The sequence below is a fragment of the Globicephala melas genome, chromosome 9 (assembly GCF_963455315.2).
Source record: "Globicephala melas chromosome 9, mGloMel1.2, whole genome shotgun sequence".
Lineage (NCBI taxonomy): Eukaryota > Metazoa > Chordata > Mammalia > Artiodactyla > Delphinidae > Globicephala > Globicephala melas.
The window spans coordinates 60685788-60703412 of record NC_083322.1 but is presented as its reverse complement, the minus strand read 5'-3'; the positions used below and the strand labels follow the sequence as shown (position 1 = coordinate 60703412).

Here is a 17625-nt window from a genome sequence, read left to right as displayed (position 1 = left end):
ATGCATGATGAAAAATTAAAGAAACACATGAATGCTTCCATTCCAACTCAAAATTTAAAAATATTATTGCGAAAACAATATTGAAGGAAATGTCTTAAAATTCAGATATTTCTACCATGCAAAACTGTTTTCATTTTTCTGCTTCACTTTCAGGATTTAGCTATGCTCATACAGCATATTTGTTTATGTAACAGGATGTTAAAAATAGGATTTGTCATCACTAGACTGGAGGAAAATAATAGGTGATGAATATTCTCACATTCCAAAGTGATATCACCTATGCAGTGCTAGCATAGTGCTAACACCTATGCAGTACTGGAAAAATTTTGTAACCTGAAAACCTAAACACACTGAGGGATATAAAGGGGTTGGGAATGAAGAGTCTGGGGGAGATTTTTTTGGAGAAATTCATTTCCAGGGAGTCTCACTCCTAATCCCCTAGGAGAGGTCTAAAAGTGCTGTTCTCAATGGAGAGCTTGATCGGTGCAACTGGGAACAGGGATGCAGGCAGGAAACGTGGCACACTGCTGTCTGAGCCATGCCTGGAAACTCAGAAGGCCAGCTAGTTACTCTGAAGGTCGAGAGGTGAGAGGTGCGTCTATGGGAACAACCTTCATTCCTAGTGTTTGTCAGGATAAATGATGCAGGAGCGTGCCCTGCAGACTAGATGTGGGTCACAAGGGGAGAGAGGCAGCCTAGAGCAGTCAGTTAGAGGGCTTTCTGGTGGGAGGGAAGCGACTTCAGCTGATAGACTTTGGAGGCGTTTCATGTCTGGTGTGAAGGAGGCCTGTGTTTGACAGCTGCCAGAGAGGAGACCTTGCCAGTTTAAGAGACCTTGACAAGGGATCCTCAGTGAAGCAGAATCCCTGACGAAAGCAGGAGAGCTGGAGAGTGGAGAAAGGGATCACGTGAATATCTTCCAAAACCAAAGCAAAGTAGTAATCAGTTAAGTAGATCTTTCCAGGCTTTCTGAAGAGTCAGAAACTGCTCTTCATGAGTTTGGGGAAGACAGAGAGGCACAAAGTGGGGAAATGGAAATGACCATTTCCCCTTTCCCACTGCAGGCTTCCAGCCTGAAGCGAGCCCCAGCTGGGGAGAGGAGAAGCTTTAAGCTCAGAGTTTTAGCTGCTACATGGAAATAGACTTTTTAATTATTGAAACATCAGTTTTTTTGTTTCTTTGGTTTTTGGTTTTTTTTTTTTTTTTTTTTTGCTCTACGCGGTCCTCTCGCTGTTGTGGCCTCTCCCGTTGCGGAGCACAGGCTCTGGACGCGCAGGCTCAGCGGCCATGGCTCACGGGCCCAGCTGCTCCGCGGCATGTGGGATCCTCCCGGACCGGGGCACGAGCCCGTGTCCCCTGCATCGGCAGGCGGACTCTCAACCACTGCGCCACCAGGGAAGCCCGCATCAGTCTTATGACTCAATGTGAAAGAAGTGATTTTTGTATCAAAGACTGATTCAGAGACTCATGACACCTGCCTATAATTTCATCCAATGGGAAAGGGAAATCCTGCCCTCAAAAATAGGTATGAGGGGCTCCCCTGGTGGCGCAGTGGTTGAGAGTCCACCTGCCGATGCAGGGGACACGGGCTCGTGCCCTGGTCCGGGAAGATCCCACATGCCGCGGAGCGGCTGGGCCCGTGAGCCATGGCCGCTGAGCCTGCGCGTCCGGAGCCTGTGCTCCGCAACAGGAGAGGCCACAACAGTGAGAGGCCTGCGTACCGTAAAAAAAAAAAAAAAGGTATGAAAGGACAGTTGGGGGAAAAATAAAGTTGTTTTGTGATGGATCCTATGGAGTCCTGCTCTTTTAATAAATTCGTTACATTCAACTGTAATCAGAATGAGTGAACCATTTTACGCAACTAAAATTTCAAGTCTTTAATAAATTAGTACAAATTGTAAAATATGATAAATACACAAAAGTTTTTGCAACTGTACACTAAAATATTAATTGCATAAACACTGTGATATTACACAGGGCTGAGGCCTATGGTTCTGTAGTTTGTGCATTAGCACCTCCAGGAAGGCCATTAGCATCATGGTTATTCTACAGTTGTCAGGCAGCAAGACTCTTGAGGAAGGGACACTTTTCTAATATGAGGTATGATGCTATATGTTACATGTATGGTACCTTAAAGGAAATGATACTGTATATCCCAAGAAGTATTCACGCATGGTGTATTAACTAAGCAAATGCTCAGACTGTTAAAACTGTTATATTGTGATGATGGACGTTTACACATTGAGTTTAAAAATAATCTCTCCAAAAGCAACTTCGTTTTTATTAAGCTGGAGGGAAAAGCATCTGTGTAATTGTTTATTTAATGGTTTAAAAGTTAAAATTCCAAATTTTATTTGTTTTTTTTTAACATGTCAGCCAAGAAAATACATATCTGTCATATTTGCTGTCTCATAAGTATGCCAGAAATAAGTGTATTGGGTGAAATTGAATAGCGCCAAAGACTGAAGTTAACTGGAAGAGACTGCTTAAAATGGGAAGGCACTGAATTCTGTGAGAAACTCTAAGCTTTTTTTCTTATCCTATCCTGCTATCTTATTCTATCATCAGGAACTTTGTCTCCCAATACATGTAAATTCTACATCTCTGATTGAAGATCTAAACCATCTCCTGTTTATATAGAAATAATTTCTTATATTAAAGCCTGCAAATTGTTTATTAAATGCATGTGTTATTGCCTAACATTTTTTCTTTCTTGTAGTTTTACTATATATGTCTGGGAAGTAAAACTCCCACTTAATAGCCTATAAAGTCTGCTGATGTATCAGCAGTTGCCTTGACATTATTAGATGCAAGTAAGCCCTACCCTGACTATTAAATAGAATAGAATCTAAAAAATATAAGAGGAAGGACACTTCCAAACTCATTTTATGAGGCCAGCATTACCCAAACCAGACAATAACACCAAAAGAAAATAAAGTCACAGGCCAATATCCTTTATGAACACAGATGCAAAAATCCTCAACAAAATATTAGCAAAGTAGAATTCAACAATACACTAAAAGGATCGCACACCATGAACAAGTAGGATTTGTTCCAGGGATGCAAGGATGGTTCAACATCCACAAATCAATGTGATACACCACATTAACAAAATGAAGGACAAAATTCATACTGATCTCAATAGATGCAGAAAAAGCATTTGGCAAAATGCAACATCCATTTATGATAAATAGAAGTGGATAAGCTTATTCATTCTAATAAGTGCATTGACTCTATTCATTTTTCTTGTAGTTGAAATTAACATTGGTGTCCCTAGCATCTCTTTAAAATTTTAGTTTCTGAAAATTATTCCTTTTAACCTGAATTTTTTCCTTTGTGTTTATTTTAGAGGTTGGGGAGTGGAGAGTATATAAACAATGAAATAAAATCTACTCCCTTTTAACTATGTCCACATATATACACAGGGGGATGGGAGTTAAGGGTGATTATTACTCACAACATTCTTCCTCTGGACTTGGAGTTATTGATAATTGAGAAATACATACAATAGAGACATGGAGATCAGAGCGTCAGCATTACTATTAGTAAAGCTGAATGCAGCTTGGACCTGCAACCCCAACTAAGTTTCCTGGTACTAGCATTCATGTCTAGACTTTGGACTTTCTCACCAAACAGAACCTTCCAGCTGCAAGGGACGTTACTCACTACTTCCCATCCTTAGATCTCTAATAGTAAGTTATGTAGAAGATGAGGTCACACATGCATAGGACTTTGAACACATTAATTCTATGCACTCAGGAAGCATGGACCAGTGGATGTTAGACTATTACCCCCATCATTTAGGGTAAATCTAAACCCTCCTCCTGTGGAGAGGACTAAATAAGGGGAGAAAAGAGATACCAAAGGTTATACACTAGAAGTATCATAGAAATATGAAAGCAGGGGCGTACTTGTTAAAGTTGGAACTACAGTCATTGATCAGTTGCAACCATAAGTTGGCCAAGGATACAAGAATTTGGCAAAAATCAATGGAAGCATCCTATGAGCTTCAATTTGCTATATGGAATTTCCAGTAGATGATATTGTGTATTTGGTTATTACAGTATTTGTAAGTACATACCCTTCATATCGGTAATATTTAGAATAAACTTATGTACATATATATATATATATACACACGCACACTTTTTTATTTTCAGGGTCGATTGTTAAATACTTTCCAACAAACTACTGGGTACTGTCCTTTTCCTTCATTTCCTTCCCTCTGCTGGGTCAGTTGGGTACTAAGCTCTTCGATTCTACTTTCTAAACATTTCTTGGAATTGTTCACTTCTTTCCATTCCTACTGTTGATGCTTAAGAGCCCTGTCTCTTAGTTTACTAAGTTTCCTAATAGGTTTCTCAGTCTCCAGGCTTGCTTCCCTGCAAGATTAATTCTTCACACGGTCACCAGAGTGATTTTCCTAAAATGAAAATGTAATCATGTCATTCCTCTGCTTAACATTGTTCACTGGTTCCTCATTGATTTCAAGATAGTCTAAACCCTTTAACACAGCAGAAAAGAAAATGTCTACTTATCCTCTGCTCCCTGCACTTCTAACCTCTGTGTCACAGTCTGGGCTGGGTGCCACCTTTGCAGGTCTCTTTCATAGATATTATCGTGCTGTATTGCTGTTGCCTTTTTTTGTCTAATATTTTGTTATAAAAATTTTCAAACATATACAAAAGTTGACAGAATTATATAGCAAACCCACTACCCACCATCTAGACTCCACAATTAACATTTGATCTATAATATTTGACATATTTGCTATATCATAATATTCATCCATCTACCCATCCCTCTATGCATCTTCTGTTTATACAATGCATTTCAAAGTTGCAGACACCAGTACACTTGCTCCCAAACACTTCAGCATGATCTTACTAGCTAGAGTGGGATATCTGACTACTTAAGAATATTTTTGGTAAAACTTGTCATTGCCTTTTTCTTACCTATCTCTTCCACTAGGCCGAGGTGACTGTGTCATTTGTTTTCTACCCAAAAACAAATAAGACACAGTATGCCTCACACATAGTAGGAACAAGGTTAACATTTCTTAAATGAATACGTTTCAGATTTCATCAGATGTTAGTTTCTTGATTCATATATCAAAGTAATTTTTTCACCCCTTTGATTCATCTTCTTATTTCCCTACCCAGAGAATTTGTAGACAGCAACTTTCGTTCTACCTATTCAGCATCATAGGGAATTAAGAATTTTAATCTGTTAATGATAGTAGACAAACTCTCTCATGGTGTCTTTCTACAAAGCCCCACAAGGTGGTGCCCAAATATCTTTTTTTCAAACAGTAGTCCCTCAAGACCCATGGTCAGTCCTCACTAATTTCTGTTGATATTTGGCATTTCTGAATTTGGTTAATTAGTGTAATGGAATATTATACATATAAATATAAGTAAGAAAAATTACTTACATAAATAAAATTATACATGTGTATTTCTGAATCTATGGCTCTGGATATAAACAATGAATAATGATATTAGGTACCTTATATTTGTGTGAGTTGTATATCATTAAAATGTTTTTCACATCCAAAATAGTAAAATATGAATTCATCTCAAGTCCTATTTACTGTAAACTTTGTCCATGAAAAATTTACCCTTAGTACAGAATTTAAAAGAACAGAGGAAGAAACAAACAATTGTATAGGAGGAACTATGGAATTTAGATGTAACTCAAAAAATGATGACTCTGTTACCTCAACTGGGGACAATGTTGTGTGAACCAGAGTTGTAAAGCGTTGACATAATGTGGGATAATAAGTTACTTAATGTTCTTAAAACACTTTAGTTCCAGAAATTTGATTGATTTATTTAAAAAACTTTCCTTGTTGAATATTCTTATTAAATCCCAAATGGACTGACCAGAAAACTCAAATGGATGTTGAGTTTCTGCAACTTTTTATTCATCCAAATGATGATATCTAACCATATTACTAGCTGTATTTTGATCAGGTATCAATAACATGCACAGCAACCACAGTTTACTCAAATCAGTGTAACAACAATCCCAGGCTACTCTGGCAAACCTGCCCAAACCTAAAGGAGAAAGTTCTTCAACTCGGGGGTCTCATAAATGGTGTTCATTGCCTTTGATGGCCCAGGCATTAAGATTTACACAGTGAGAGATGAGACTCATTATGTCCTGGAATTTAGCCCATGATAATTTGTCTTGAGCCATTTACTACTAAGGGAAAATTCCTATTTTTCAAACATATATTGTTGGCCATATAACAGGCTCTTTTTTCTCCTGCTCTGGCACAAGCCTGGATGGTACCAAGGCCTAGAAACCTCCTGGGATATTTAGGGATAATGAAAGATGACCACTGATGTACAAAGATCTAAACTTTGTTCCCTCACTATCTCACAGGATGATCTTCGGGTGGGTCTCAACACCTGCCCTCTATTTTATCACCTGTGAAGTGGAAGAATCAAATAAAAGTGGTCTCTAAGTTTCCTTCCAGTTCTGAGATTTGATGCTATTATTTGTCCCCAATAAAAGAAAAGTGTAAATACCATCTAGTAGGAAATGGAAGAATTCACCAAGATACAATACAACACTTTCTAATACCTGAAAATAAAATCAACTAAATGAAAAATAGAAAATATTTTCCCCATTAAAAGCAGAGTTTGGTCAAGGCTTAATAAATAGATCAGGGGTCCCCAACCCCTGGGCCACACAGCAGGAGGTGAGCGGCGGTCAAGCGAGCGAAGCTTCATCTGCCGCCCCCCATCGCTCCCCATCTCTCACATTATAGGCTGAACCATCCTCCCCCCCCACCGCCCCATGGAAAATTCGTCTTCCGCGAAACCTGTCCCTGGTGCCAAAAAGGTTGGGGACCGCTGAAATAGATTTAATCGTTTATTTTTGGGTGGATTCTTCATGAAAATGTTAAAACTTCTTTATTCACTGAAGGGAATAATTTTTTTAAAAGTTGGACAGTCAAACCTATGATAGAGCAAGACCTGTTTACTTTCAGATATTTCTTAGAAAGGAAAATTGTAAAGATTTCCAGATAGCATCCTGATTTTTCGTCATAAAAAATCTGCTCTGGGCTTCCCTGGTGGTGCAGTGGTTGAGAGTCCGCCTGCTGATGCAGGGGACACGGGTTCGTGCCCTGGTCCGGGAAGATCCCACATGCCGCGGAGCGGCTGGGCCCGTGAGCCATGGCCGCTGAGCTTGCGCGTCCGGAGCCTGTGCTCCGCAACGGGAGAGGCCACAACAGTGAGAGGCCCGCGTATCGCAAAAAAATAAAAATAAAAATAAAATCTGCTCTTAGTAAAGAATAAACAACACAGAAAGAGAAAATATAAATATTTAAGGAAAATTTTAGAGAAAGCTTCAAGCTTGTAAAACCTCTCTTGTTCTCAATGAAATTAAATTTTCAGCCTCTTATTTCCAGAACTTCTGAGAACTTCCTTACGTACGGGGTCAAAAAAAGAGAGATGGCATATGTAATACTACGGACATAATATTACACCTTTTTCCCCTCTGAAAATACAATAGCAGCTGTGTTTTGCTACATAGCCTTATCCTTATACTAATCTTCAGTGTTAAAGTTATACAGCCCTCTGTATTCTTCTCCTTGGTTAGCAAGGGATTACTTGGAGAGACATATCCTCATTGTGTTCTACTTCCTCAACACACTTCTTCTTCTTCTTCTTTTTTTGATACCCAGCTATCTCCACATCTTAGCATACCTGGTCTGAAGAGCAGTTGACATTTGGTCAATTACACTTGAGGCACTTGCCAACAGAGATGCTTGGCCATAGTGATACAAAGTCAGCTTAATAAAATTCCTGCTAGTTGATGCTATTCGAGGAGCAGACAATGGCATGGAGCCATCTACTGGTCCATCCCCAACCCAACAGTTTTGCTTCTCATTGGGGCTTCTCCATCTGGCATGTATGAAAGAAGTCAGTCACCCATCTCATTCCTCATTGCCTTTGCATATATTTCCACCCCCTATTCAAAGTCTGGAAAAATCATGCTCACAATTTCCCAGCTACCATTCCATGAAGGAAAGGTGCCAAAGAAGGAAACTGTTATTCCTTTTCCAGAACTTCTGAAGTCAATATACTTTAAACAGGCAAGCATTTCAAACCATGCAGAACATTGGTTCAAAATAAGCTTTCTTGTTTCCATTCTAGGGTATACTGAGCTAGCCACACAGGAGTCTTCTCTTGCCAGGGAAGCCTGTGGGTTTAAAAGGCATTTGGTACATAGCTGGGCATACTGAGTGCTAAAGTTTGCTGAAGATTTAAATACAGGATTAGATTTTAAATTGTTAATCTACCCAGAAAAATAGTTTCACAGGGATGTTCAGAGGGGATTGCTTCCTGATTTCAAGTTCTCTTTCTGCGCAGTAGTTCTTCCAGCTAACACAGAAAATTTGTTAGTTTTGCTCTCATAATCTATTTTTATTTTTTGGCCTGGTTTTATTTTTTAAATTTTTTTAAACATCTTTATTGGAGTATAATTGCTTTACAATGGTGTGTTAGTTTCTGCTTTATAACAAAGTGAATTAGCCATACATATACATACATCCCTGTATCTCCTCCCTCTTGCATCTCCCTCCCACCCTCCCTATCCCACCCCTCTAGGTGGTCACAAAGCACCAAGCTGATCTCCCTGTGCTATGCGGCTGCTTCCCACTAGCTATCTATTTTACGTTTGGTAGTGTATATATGTCCATGCCACTCTCTCACTTTGTCCCAGCTTACCCTTCCTGCTCCCCATGTCCTCAAATCCATTGTCTAGTAGGTCTGTGTCTTTATTCCCGTCTTGCCCCTAGGTTCTTCATGACCGTTTTTTGTTGTTTTTTAGATTCCATATATATGTGTTAGCGTACAGTATTTATTTTTCTCTTTCTGACTTACTTCACTGTTTTCATACTCTTTTGATTGACTGGGTATGCAGCTGTACTACAGCTTGGAACTCTGGTGGAGTTGAAGTTAACAAAGTAAACGTAGAAAATGGGGTTCTATGGAAACAGAAGGGCAATTCAATTTTTGACTTGACCGCTGAACTCATTGCAATTGTGCATGTAATATTAAGACAGAAATGGTGGTGGTTCTCTACAACCCTGTAAAAATATTGGCATGGTCAGGAATTAGTTACAATGAAAACGAATGAAATACCCTTGCAGCAATCTGATACTACCTTGGAGAAGGTGGAAAAGTCAAACAGGCCCTGTGATCGAACCACAGTCATCATATAGAGCGGGACTGAAATGTTTTTAAATGGCTGTGTACCTCGTGCTTCCCATAATATAATGGGAAATTCAGACTACGTGGGTGTAATTCTTTGAATATATAAAAATATTCATTAATAGATGTTTGGTTGTGTTGCTGTGATCTATTTGGATTAGAAACTTTAAAAATCTCAATGTGGATAATTTTTTATAAATATGAATGAAAACCCTTTTCTCTTGCCACATGCCAGTTTTCAATATCACTGGCTTGAAATTAAAAATGGCAAACTCTATATTTTATTAAAGTATTTATAACTGATTTTTCTACTAAAGGTGATACACGGCAGATGATTTTTCACCATCTACCATAATGTGGAACAGACATTTTGTCTTGTATCTCCTGCTTTTGCCAGTTTTTATGAGTCAAGCAATATATGGACAAAGAAAGAAAGGATCAAAGTCCAATTTACTTGCAAAGAAAAGTCTCCAGGGTAAAAAAGTGTTTTGTTCTGTCTTTATTAGCTTTAGCCTCTTAAAACCCTAATATGAATTTTTCCAAATAGCATTTGATGCAAATAGCAAACCACATGTTTAGGTATATATGTGATATTCTATTTTGATATGATAATAATGCACCTTACAAACTTATAGAGCATACTTATAAAAACATCAGAATTTCTAGAGCACTTGTACATTTATTATCTCATTTGAGCTTCACAGTAGCCTTGTTAGAATGGGCATGACAGAGATTGCCACTCCCATAGATAAAGAAACTGAGGCCCAGAGAGGTGAAGTGGCACACTCAAGGCCGCAGGCAAATTAATTAGTAAGTCACAGAGCTAGGATTCAAACTTAAGTTCTCCCTGTTAGGTTTCTTTGTCCCTTACCACTGCTACAATATGAAGTGTAGTCATTTTCTCCCTTGATTTCAAAAAAGTTAAAAAAAAAAAAAAAACTGCACCAAAACAAGATGGGGCCTCACCAATATGAGATACAGTTTGAGAATTAGGCAGAGTATTATTTACTTCTAGACAATTTTGCCTAGTGTTTGTTGAATTTTGAAACTATAATGTACTTTCTTTCCCTCTCACTTTAAGCAAGTTTTACTTTGGGAAGATGCTCGGAATATATGGTATTTTGTTTGCTTTTGATTTGCACAATTTTACAAGAGGAAAAGAATTTGTAGACTTAGAAAGAGATTTAGTTCTTTACAGTGTAAGCCCTGTCTCAGTAGTGCCTCTCTTTTTCACTTCCTTCTCCTCTCAGAAGCAAGCAATTCACGACCACATCACCTCAGGCCTTTCCTTATACAGAGTTGTTTCATGAGTAAGGGCAAGGATTTTGCCTAACCTGTTCGTCCTATTTTAGACCTCACTTGCTTCATAGATCTTGTCTTCATCGTGGACAGCTCTGAAATTTCTAAAATTTTTCTCTTTGACAAACAGAAAGATTTTGTAGATAGCTTGAGTGCCAAGATTTTTCAATTGACCCCGGCTGGCTCCTTGAAATATAACATCAAACTGGCAGCCCTTCAGTTTAGCAGCTCTGTCCAAATTGATCCACCTTTTTCTTCTTGGAAGGATCTACAGACTTTTAAACAGAGGGTCAAGTCTATGAATTTCATTGGGCAAGGTACTTTCTCTTATTATGCCATCGCCAATGTCACGAGGCTACTTAAGAGAGAAGGGTGCAAAGATGGTGTGAAAGTGGCTTTGCTGATGACTGATGGCATCGACCATCCAAAGAATCCAGATGTTCAAAGTATTTCTGAAGATGCCAGAACTTCAGGAATATTATTTATCACCATTGGACTCTCTACTCTAGTCAATGAAACCAAACTTCATTTGGTATCTGGGGATCCACCCAGTGAACCCATTCTACTGTTGAATGATTCAACCTTTGTGGATAAAATTCAGGATCACCTGGTAGGTACCTAATGGGTTGGTTTTGTATATATTTTTCACCATAATATTGATAATTTGTTTACAAATTCTGTAAGGATAGATAGTGGGCCAAAAAGATGAAAGGGAAAAAAATCCACCTTGGAAATGGAAAAGAAGAATCTCTCCCATGTGTCTCTCTACTTTCTTGATAGTTTATACCACGTAATCTGGGGAAGTCCCGGACTCATTCTCTGGAACTTTATTGTCAGCTACCGCTGAGGATTTTGGAAGAATTAATTTCCATTCATCCACCTCAGACTCCTGTTTGTACATCCTGGGCTCACTGAACACTGCTGACTTATATTCGATTTGTAGTCAACTTGTGGTCCGCTATATTTGTACTAAGTTCTTCTTTTCCCATTACAGATGTGCAGGAATATTTTTTGACTGTTTGTCTCACCTATTGCCATATTATGCTCAAGTGAAGTTCACAGACTTCCATTAAAAAAAAAATCTCCTTGTTTTTTAGGTGTTAACAAGGTCACCCAGTTTTAAATCAGCTATAACCTGCTGTCGCCCCACAGTTTCTCCCATCAAATCAATGAGTCCCACTAGACTGATCTGATTAGCTGTGTCACTGCTTTTCTTTATTGGTTGTGAGAGCCTTTCCTTGCTGCTAGGGAAAACAGAAGGCAAAGCAATCAGAACAAAAGCCCTCTTCACAGCATTTCTCAAGGAGGAAACTCCTGGAGGTAAGGTGGTTGATTTAAGTGTCAAAATTGATTTTCTTAAGAATATTGATTTAAAAAAAGTTTCTTGAGAGGAGGGCAAGGACAATGTGTCCTTTAGGTCCTGAGCACTCCATATGGGCTCTTTTCTATCAGTTGAAAAAACCGCAGGCCCCGTTTCAGAGTCTGTTTTTCTCCTTTTGTCCCTTCCCTCAATTCTTTTCCCAACATTACTTTGATTTTGTTACTCTCAGCTGTTTTCAGCATGAGATGCTGGGTTTTTCTTACCTAAATAATAGTGATCATGTCCTGAGTGCTCTCTGTGTATTATGCATTGCTCTGAGTACTTTACATATTTTATTTTATTCAATGTTTACAACAATCTTATGATGTAGGTACTATTATTATCTTCATTTTATAGTTGAAAATTTGAGGCCAGCTAAAAACCCTGGAGTCTGCATGCTTAACCCTGTAAAGTTATATTGAGAAGGAGAGTAGTAACTATTTTTTATGGTTTTCTCAATTAAAATTGCCTTGAAAGAGTTAAGGAACATCCCTTCTCCAAAGTTACTATTGTTTCTAGCCTTTTTTAACTTGGGCATTAGGGGTAGATGGGGAGAGTTCTGCCTAGACCGCAGGTGATAGGCTCAGCTCCCAGGTACTTGGGGTGAACGCTTACGTGAGCATCTCTTCTGCAGGAAAGGGGAATGTGCTGGGTGCCTGGCTAACTGCGTAGCCCTGCCTGCGCCATAGTTTAAGGAGTCCTCACCCCTGAATAAAAGAGAAGTTTCAAGCATGTTCAGGAGAGAACCCTGGGGTTGTGATGAGTCACTTGTTGCTGCCTGGAGAGGACACAGGACAGGCAGCTCCTTGTTTGGCCAGATGTGTCGGTTCAGGAGGTTCATACGCCCTCCAGACACACCCTTGCCAAGAGCTCCTGCCCAACTGAGAACACAGGCTGTTGGCAGTAAACCTGAAGCAAGACTACTTGTTTCTGGGGAAACCAAAAAATGACCAAGCATCCTAATGACTCTGCTCTTCCATAGCATCTTGTGATTTCAGCTTATTTGTTCAGATGGAAGCTCTGTGAAGAGAACTTACTAGGCTTTTCAAAGAAAGATATACCAAGCTTCAATGTTTCAAATTGCCATGGTCTAGGAAGCAGAACTTGACTTTTGATCCGACCATTGGAAAAAGTCCTCATCTAATCTGTTTCTATTACATCTGTAGTTCAATTTTTTAAACTTTTTATTTTGTAATTATTACGCAGTTGATTTTTTAAAATAAGTTAATCCAGTATAATTTAAGTACACATCTGTGTCTACTTTGAGTGCATGTTTCCCTGAGTTTTGATAGATGTATACACCCATGAAACAACCAGCACAAGTAGGAAAGAGAACACTTCTATCATCCCTAAAAGGTTCCTTATGCCTCTTTGCAGTAGTGTTTCCCTTGTCCCTTAAATGCTACTGATCTGACTTGTCATCCTAGATTAGTGTATTTTCTAGATTTTTACGTAAACAAGCTCACAGCACGTGCACTCTTTTTGTGTCAGGCTTCTTACTGCCAGCATAATGATTTTGAAATGCATCTGGGTTGTTTTTTGTATCAGCAGTTTATTCCGTTTACTGCAGAGTAGACTTTAGTTGAATTTCACTGTGGACAAAGGAGTGTCCACAGTGAAAAGATTTTGCAGGAGCCAAGACAAATCAAGGAACCATCACACATTCCTTGACACCTCTTGCAGGAAGTATCACATAGGAATCCCATGAAAGCATTTTAGTTCTGAATTACCCAAGAGAGACCTGATGATTCCAAGGTGAAGAAAATACTTGTGCTCCTATTTTATTATGATTTACATAACAGTATTGAAACCTAAGAAACAGATTCAAACCAATCTCCTGGATATATTACTTGGTCCTTCAAAAGAGCAAGAGAGAGTACATAGAGATTTTAAAACTTCTTTATCACCTTTGATATTAAAAATTTTGAAGTCTTTATGGGAATAAAGGTTGTGGCAAATTGGTCTCATTCTCTGAAGATAATTAAGCAAAACATCCATTTAGTGTATCCTCTCCTTCACATACAAAGGGATCAACTTGAATGGCTATTCTGCTACCGTAGTAAGCTGCAAATATATTTTTTTTATCATAGAGTTTGTAATCCTTGCCTACTAAGTTCTTTATTCTCATCCCATTTGCTGTCATGCTAATAACTTTGACACCTTCCTCACATTTTCTCCATTCCCTTCTCATAGCCTTGATCTCACGGTCACTCGCAAAACTGGCAATTCCATTCTAGCCTTCTTTCTTCACATATCTGCCATCATAAAACTCTGACTCCATTAGTAAAATGACCCTTCTTTTGCTCTGGTGAGGTCCTTTCTCTATATTTTTTCATTTAAACCAGTGGTCCACAACATTTTTGGCACCAGGGACCAGTTTCGTAAAGACAATTTTTCCAAGGACTGGGGCGGAGGACAGGGGAAGGTTGCAGGATGATTCAAGCGCATTACATTTATTGTGAACTTTATTTCTATTATTATTACATTGTAATATATAATGAAATAATTAAACAACTCACCATAATGCTGACAGGAGGAAGAGCTCAGGTGGTAATGTGAGCGATGGGAAGCGGCTGTAAATAGAGATGAAGCTTTACTCACTTGTCCGCCCCTTACCACCTGCTGTGTGGCCCAGTTCCTCACCTGGGGGTTGGGGACCCCTGATTTAAACTATAGTATCCACCTAGACCTTACTTGAACATGCCCTTCCCTCTGGCTTTGACCATATTCTCCCAGCTGTCCTCCACACAGCCTGCCTCTCTGCTTAAGTGAAAGGCCTCACTACTTCCCAATTCTCCAGCTCTGTCCACGTGGGCCCTTCTGTCCACTCTTTTTAAATGTCCCTTCTCACTGCTTCCTTTGTCTGATTGCCCACACTAGTCTTTATGCCTTTTTTCCTTATAAACTTTGACATATAGAACAGCATTCCATCAATGAGTTGGTCCTTTGCATTTCTTTATTCAAAATTATCCAGAAAATCCAACTATTCCAAGAAACCGTCCTGTTCCTCCCCCTCAACGCCCCCCAAGTCTAGGATCTCCTTCCCAAGCAGCTTGCTTTGCCATGTTTTCTATCACTGGGGCTTATAGGCTGTAAGTGCCCTTAGGGAACGGAGCTTTGTTCTTTGTTTCAAACAGTCTTATCTGTTACGTAGTTTTGAATCCATTTTTGTTTCCACAGAAATATAAATTCCAGCAAACACAAAATCAAATGAGTTCCAAAAATAATTAGTAAGTTGTGCTGTTATGGTTTTTAAGCCCGTGGCGCATATTTTTAAGGGGTAATATGGCAAAGCAGAAATTGAATTTTCAAATGAAAAGCTTAAAAGGTGTAAAATTACACATGAGCCACAGTAGCAGTTAAATTTATCAGTTTAAAATTGATAAGGATATTGCTTATTGTAAAAAGGTGGTAAAGTGACACAACTTTGAATTTTTCCTTATTTTAGTAGTTATTTTCAAATATTACAATTTGACTTGAATTATTGTTTTATTGTCTCTTTTGAACTCCTTTCAAATTCCTTTCCTCTCTCTCCCTCCCAGAGGAAACCAAGTTTCTGACGTATATTTTAAATATTTTCACAATTTGGATCACATTGTATGTGTTCATTTGCAACTTGCTTTTCCACTCAACATTTTAGGAAAGTTATCTATGTTAAAATACAGAAATTCAACGCATTGACTTTAACGGCTGAGTAGTATTTTGTTTATTGATCCATTACACTATTGATGGATATTTTATTTCAAATTTTTCGCTATTAAAAACAATGAATGCTGAAATATACAAGTACAAGAATTTCTCTAGGGTATGTCTGGAAGGGATGTCAGGATCACAGGTGGAAGCAAGGACTTGTCCTGGGCAGCCTAGAGATAAAGCATGTACATTTCAACTTTCTAGGCACAGCCGAATGTTCTGGAGACGGTAAAGCCATTTTACACTAAAATCGTCAGTTTTTCTGAGTTCCCATTCTTCACATGACCTACTAGCTCTTAAAGATACAAGTATCTCATTTGCTTTCAGCCAGGGTTTACACTGACTAGTAATTTAAAATCACTGGGGCAGGGGACGATGGAGGGAAAGAAAGCCATAGGTGAGACTGAATTTGGTAGACAGGGTCTGTGGCCAGAGTTCTACAGCTCCCAAGACCATGTTGTCAAACTTTCTCATTTTATATAGATGTGGAAAATGACCTGGAAGGATATATGACGTACCTAAGGCCAGGTGGCTAGATAATGGTGGAAACAGGATGAAAACCCTGGGTGATGAAATTCCCAGCCTAAATTTTTCTCTGATTAAATCCCTAGAATCACTTAAAGCATTTTTCTATCTCTTTCCTCTAAATGATTCATTTGATTGGAAATAAAGGTAGAGTAAAAACAAAACAAAAAAGGATGCAGAGTCCTCCATAAAGGTACAACTCTGACTTATCTTTTGCTTCTTCATTACATGCTTTATTTTTAACATCTTGCAACAAATATTCTAGTGCTTTTTGCTTCCATCTTCTATTTTACCATGTAAATTACCCCTCAGATTCAGTCATAAGGCATTAATTTGACACATAACTTCTACCTTAAGAAAGCAATAATTCTATCTGTAAACGTAAGTTCTGTCCAGTGTTTGACTTCAGACATGACCTTCAGTGCTCTTGTCAGGTAATACCACACTGAGCTCGAGTAGGGTAGTGAGACCTACATGTTGGACAAAAACCACATCGGGAATTTCTCTAAAATTATGAATTTAAAGTAGTTTTGAAAAACATTCTGGCTACTTCATTTCTGTGTGGTTAAGTAGAAAATAGCACTGAACTTGGTTAGGCAGCTCAGCTCAAGGGTGTGACCTTGGGCAAGTCACAGCACTGCGTCTCACGTTTCCTTATGAGAGAACGAGCTGCTGGACCATATTGACTTGTAAGGCTCATTAATATTTCATGAAATTATCACCCTAAAATTTATGGTTTAAAGCTGAAAAATAAGTGCATATCTGTAAAGGAATAGAAAAATAGAGAAGAGAAAATACACAATTACATATTCTGCCAAAGTCTGTAAATAAAACTGAGAAATTTCTTACTTTGGCTGATGAAGCTTGTAGCCAAACTATGGAGATTACAGAGCTGATAAACAAGAGATAAAACATAGGATGCAAAAGGATAAAATTTCTAGAAAAAATTACTTTTAATGAATGCTAGTGCCCTTCATGTCTTCTATTAGTAGACGGCTCAGAGTGCTCCTTAGGCTGTTGGCTGCGGCTTTATTGATTTTACAAGGTTAAAAAGGCTGAACTGCTATTTTTTTTGGAAATTGCATATCCCATAGGGAATAATTAAGGTTAATAAGAAGCTGGAAGCAGAACCGTGAATTGAGTTGATGTTTCATTCTTTTTTCCCTCCTAGGATATCTTATTTGAAAAGAAGGTAAGCACCACATGCTGTGATCACTATGAATTACTCTAAAAGCTCACATAAGCAAACCAGCATTATAACTCACATTAGAAGATAAGGTGTGACGAAATAAAAATGCTTAATTCTTTTTAAAATGAGCCACTCTATTTTGAGGCAGCCATTTGATTTATTTTATGTCACCCTCTCCAATGCAGGTTGGAAAATTTAGAAAAAGTAGGAAATATTTAAGCGATTTTAGAGAGTGATTTTAGAAATCAATGATAAACAGACACCATAGTTTTTGCTGACTTTGACATGACTTCCTTTTTTCTAATTGTGTCTCAATACCTGCTACTTAC

The 17625-nt window shown here is 38.5% G+C and overlaps 1 protein-coding gene across 1 annotated transcript in view; it reads left to right on the top strand.

Annotated features, from left to right (window-relative positions):
• The first annotated feature begins 9584 nt into the window (after window positions 1-9584).
• COL28A1 (collagen type XXVIII alpha 1 chain) overlaps window positions 9585-17625 on the top strand; it is a 159246-nt gene continuing 151205 nt past the window's right edge. The window contains 3 exon segments of the mRNA XM_060305008.1: window positions 9585-9705; window positions 10583-11139; window positions 17279-17299. Coding sequence (XP_060160991.1) covers window positions 9585-9705; window positions 10583-11139; window positions 17279-17299 — 699 coding nt within the window.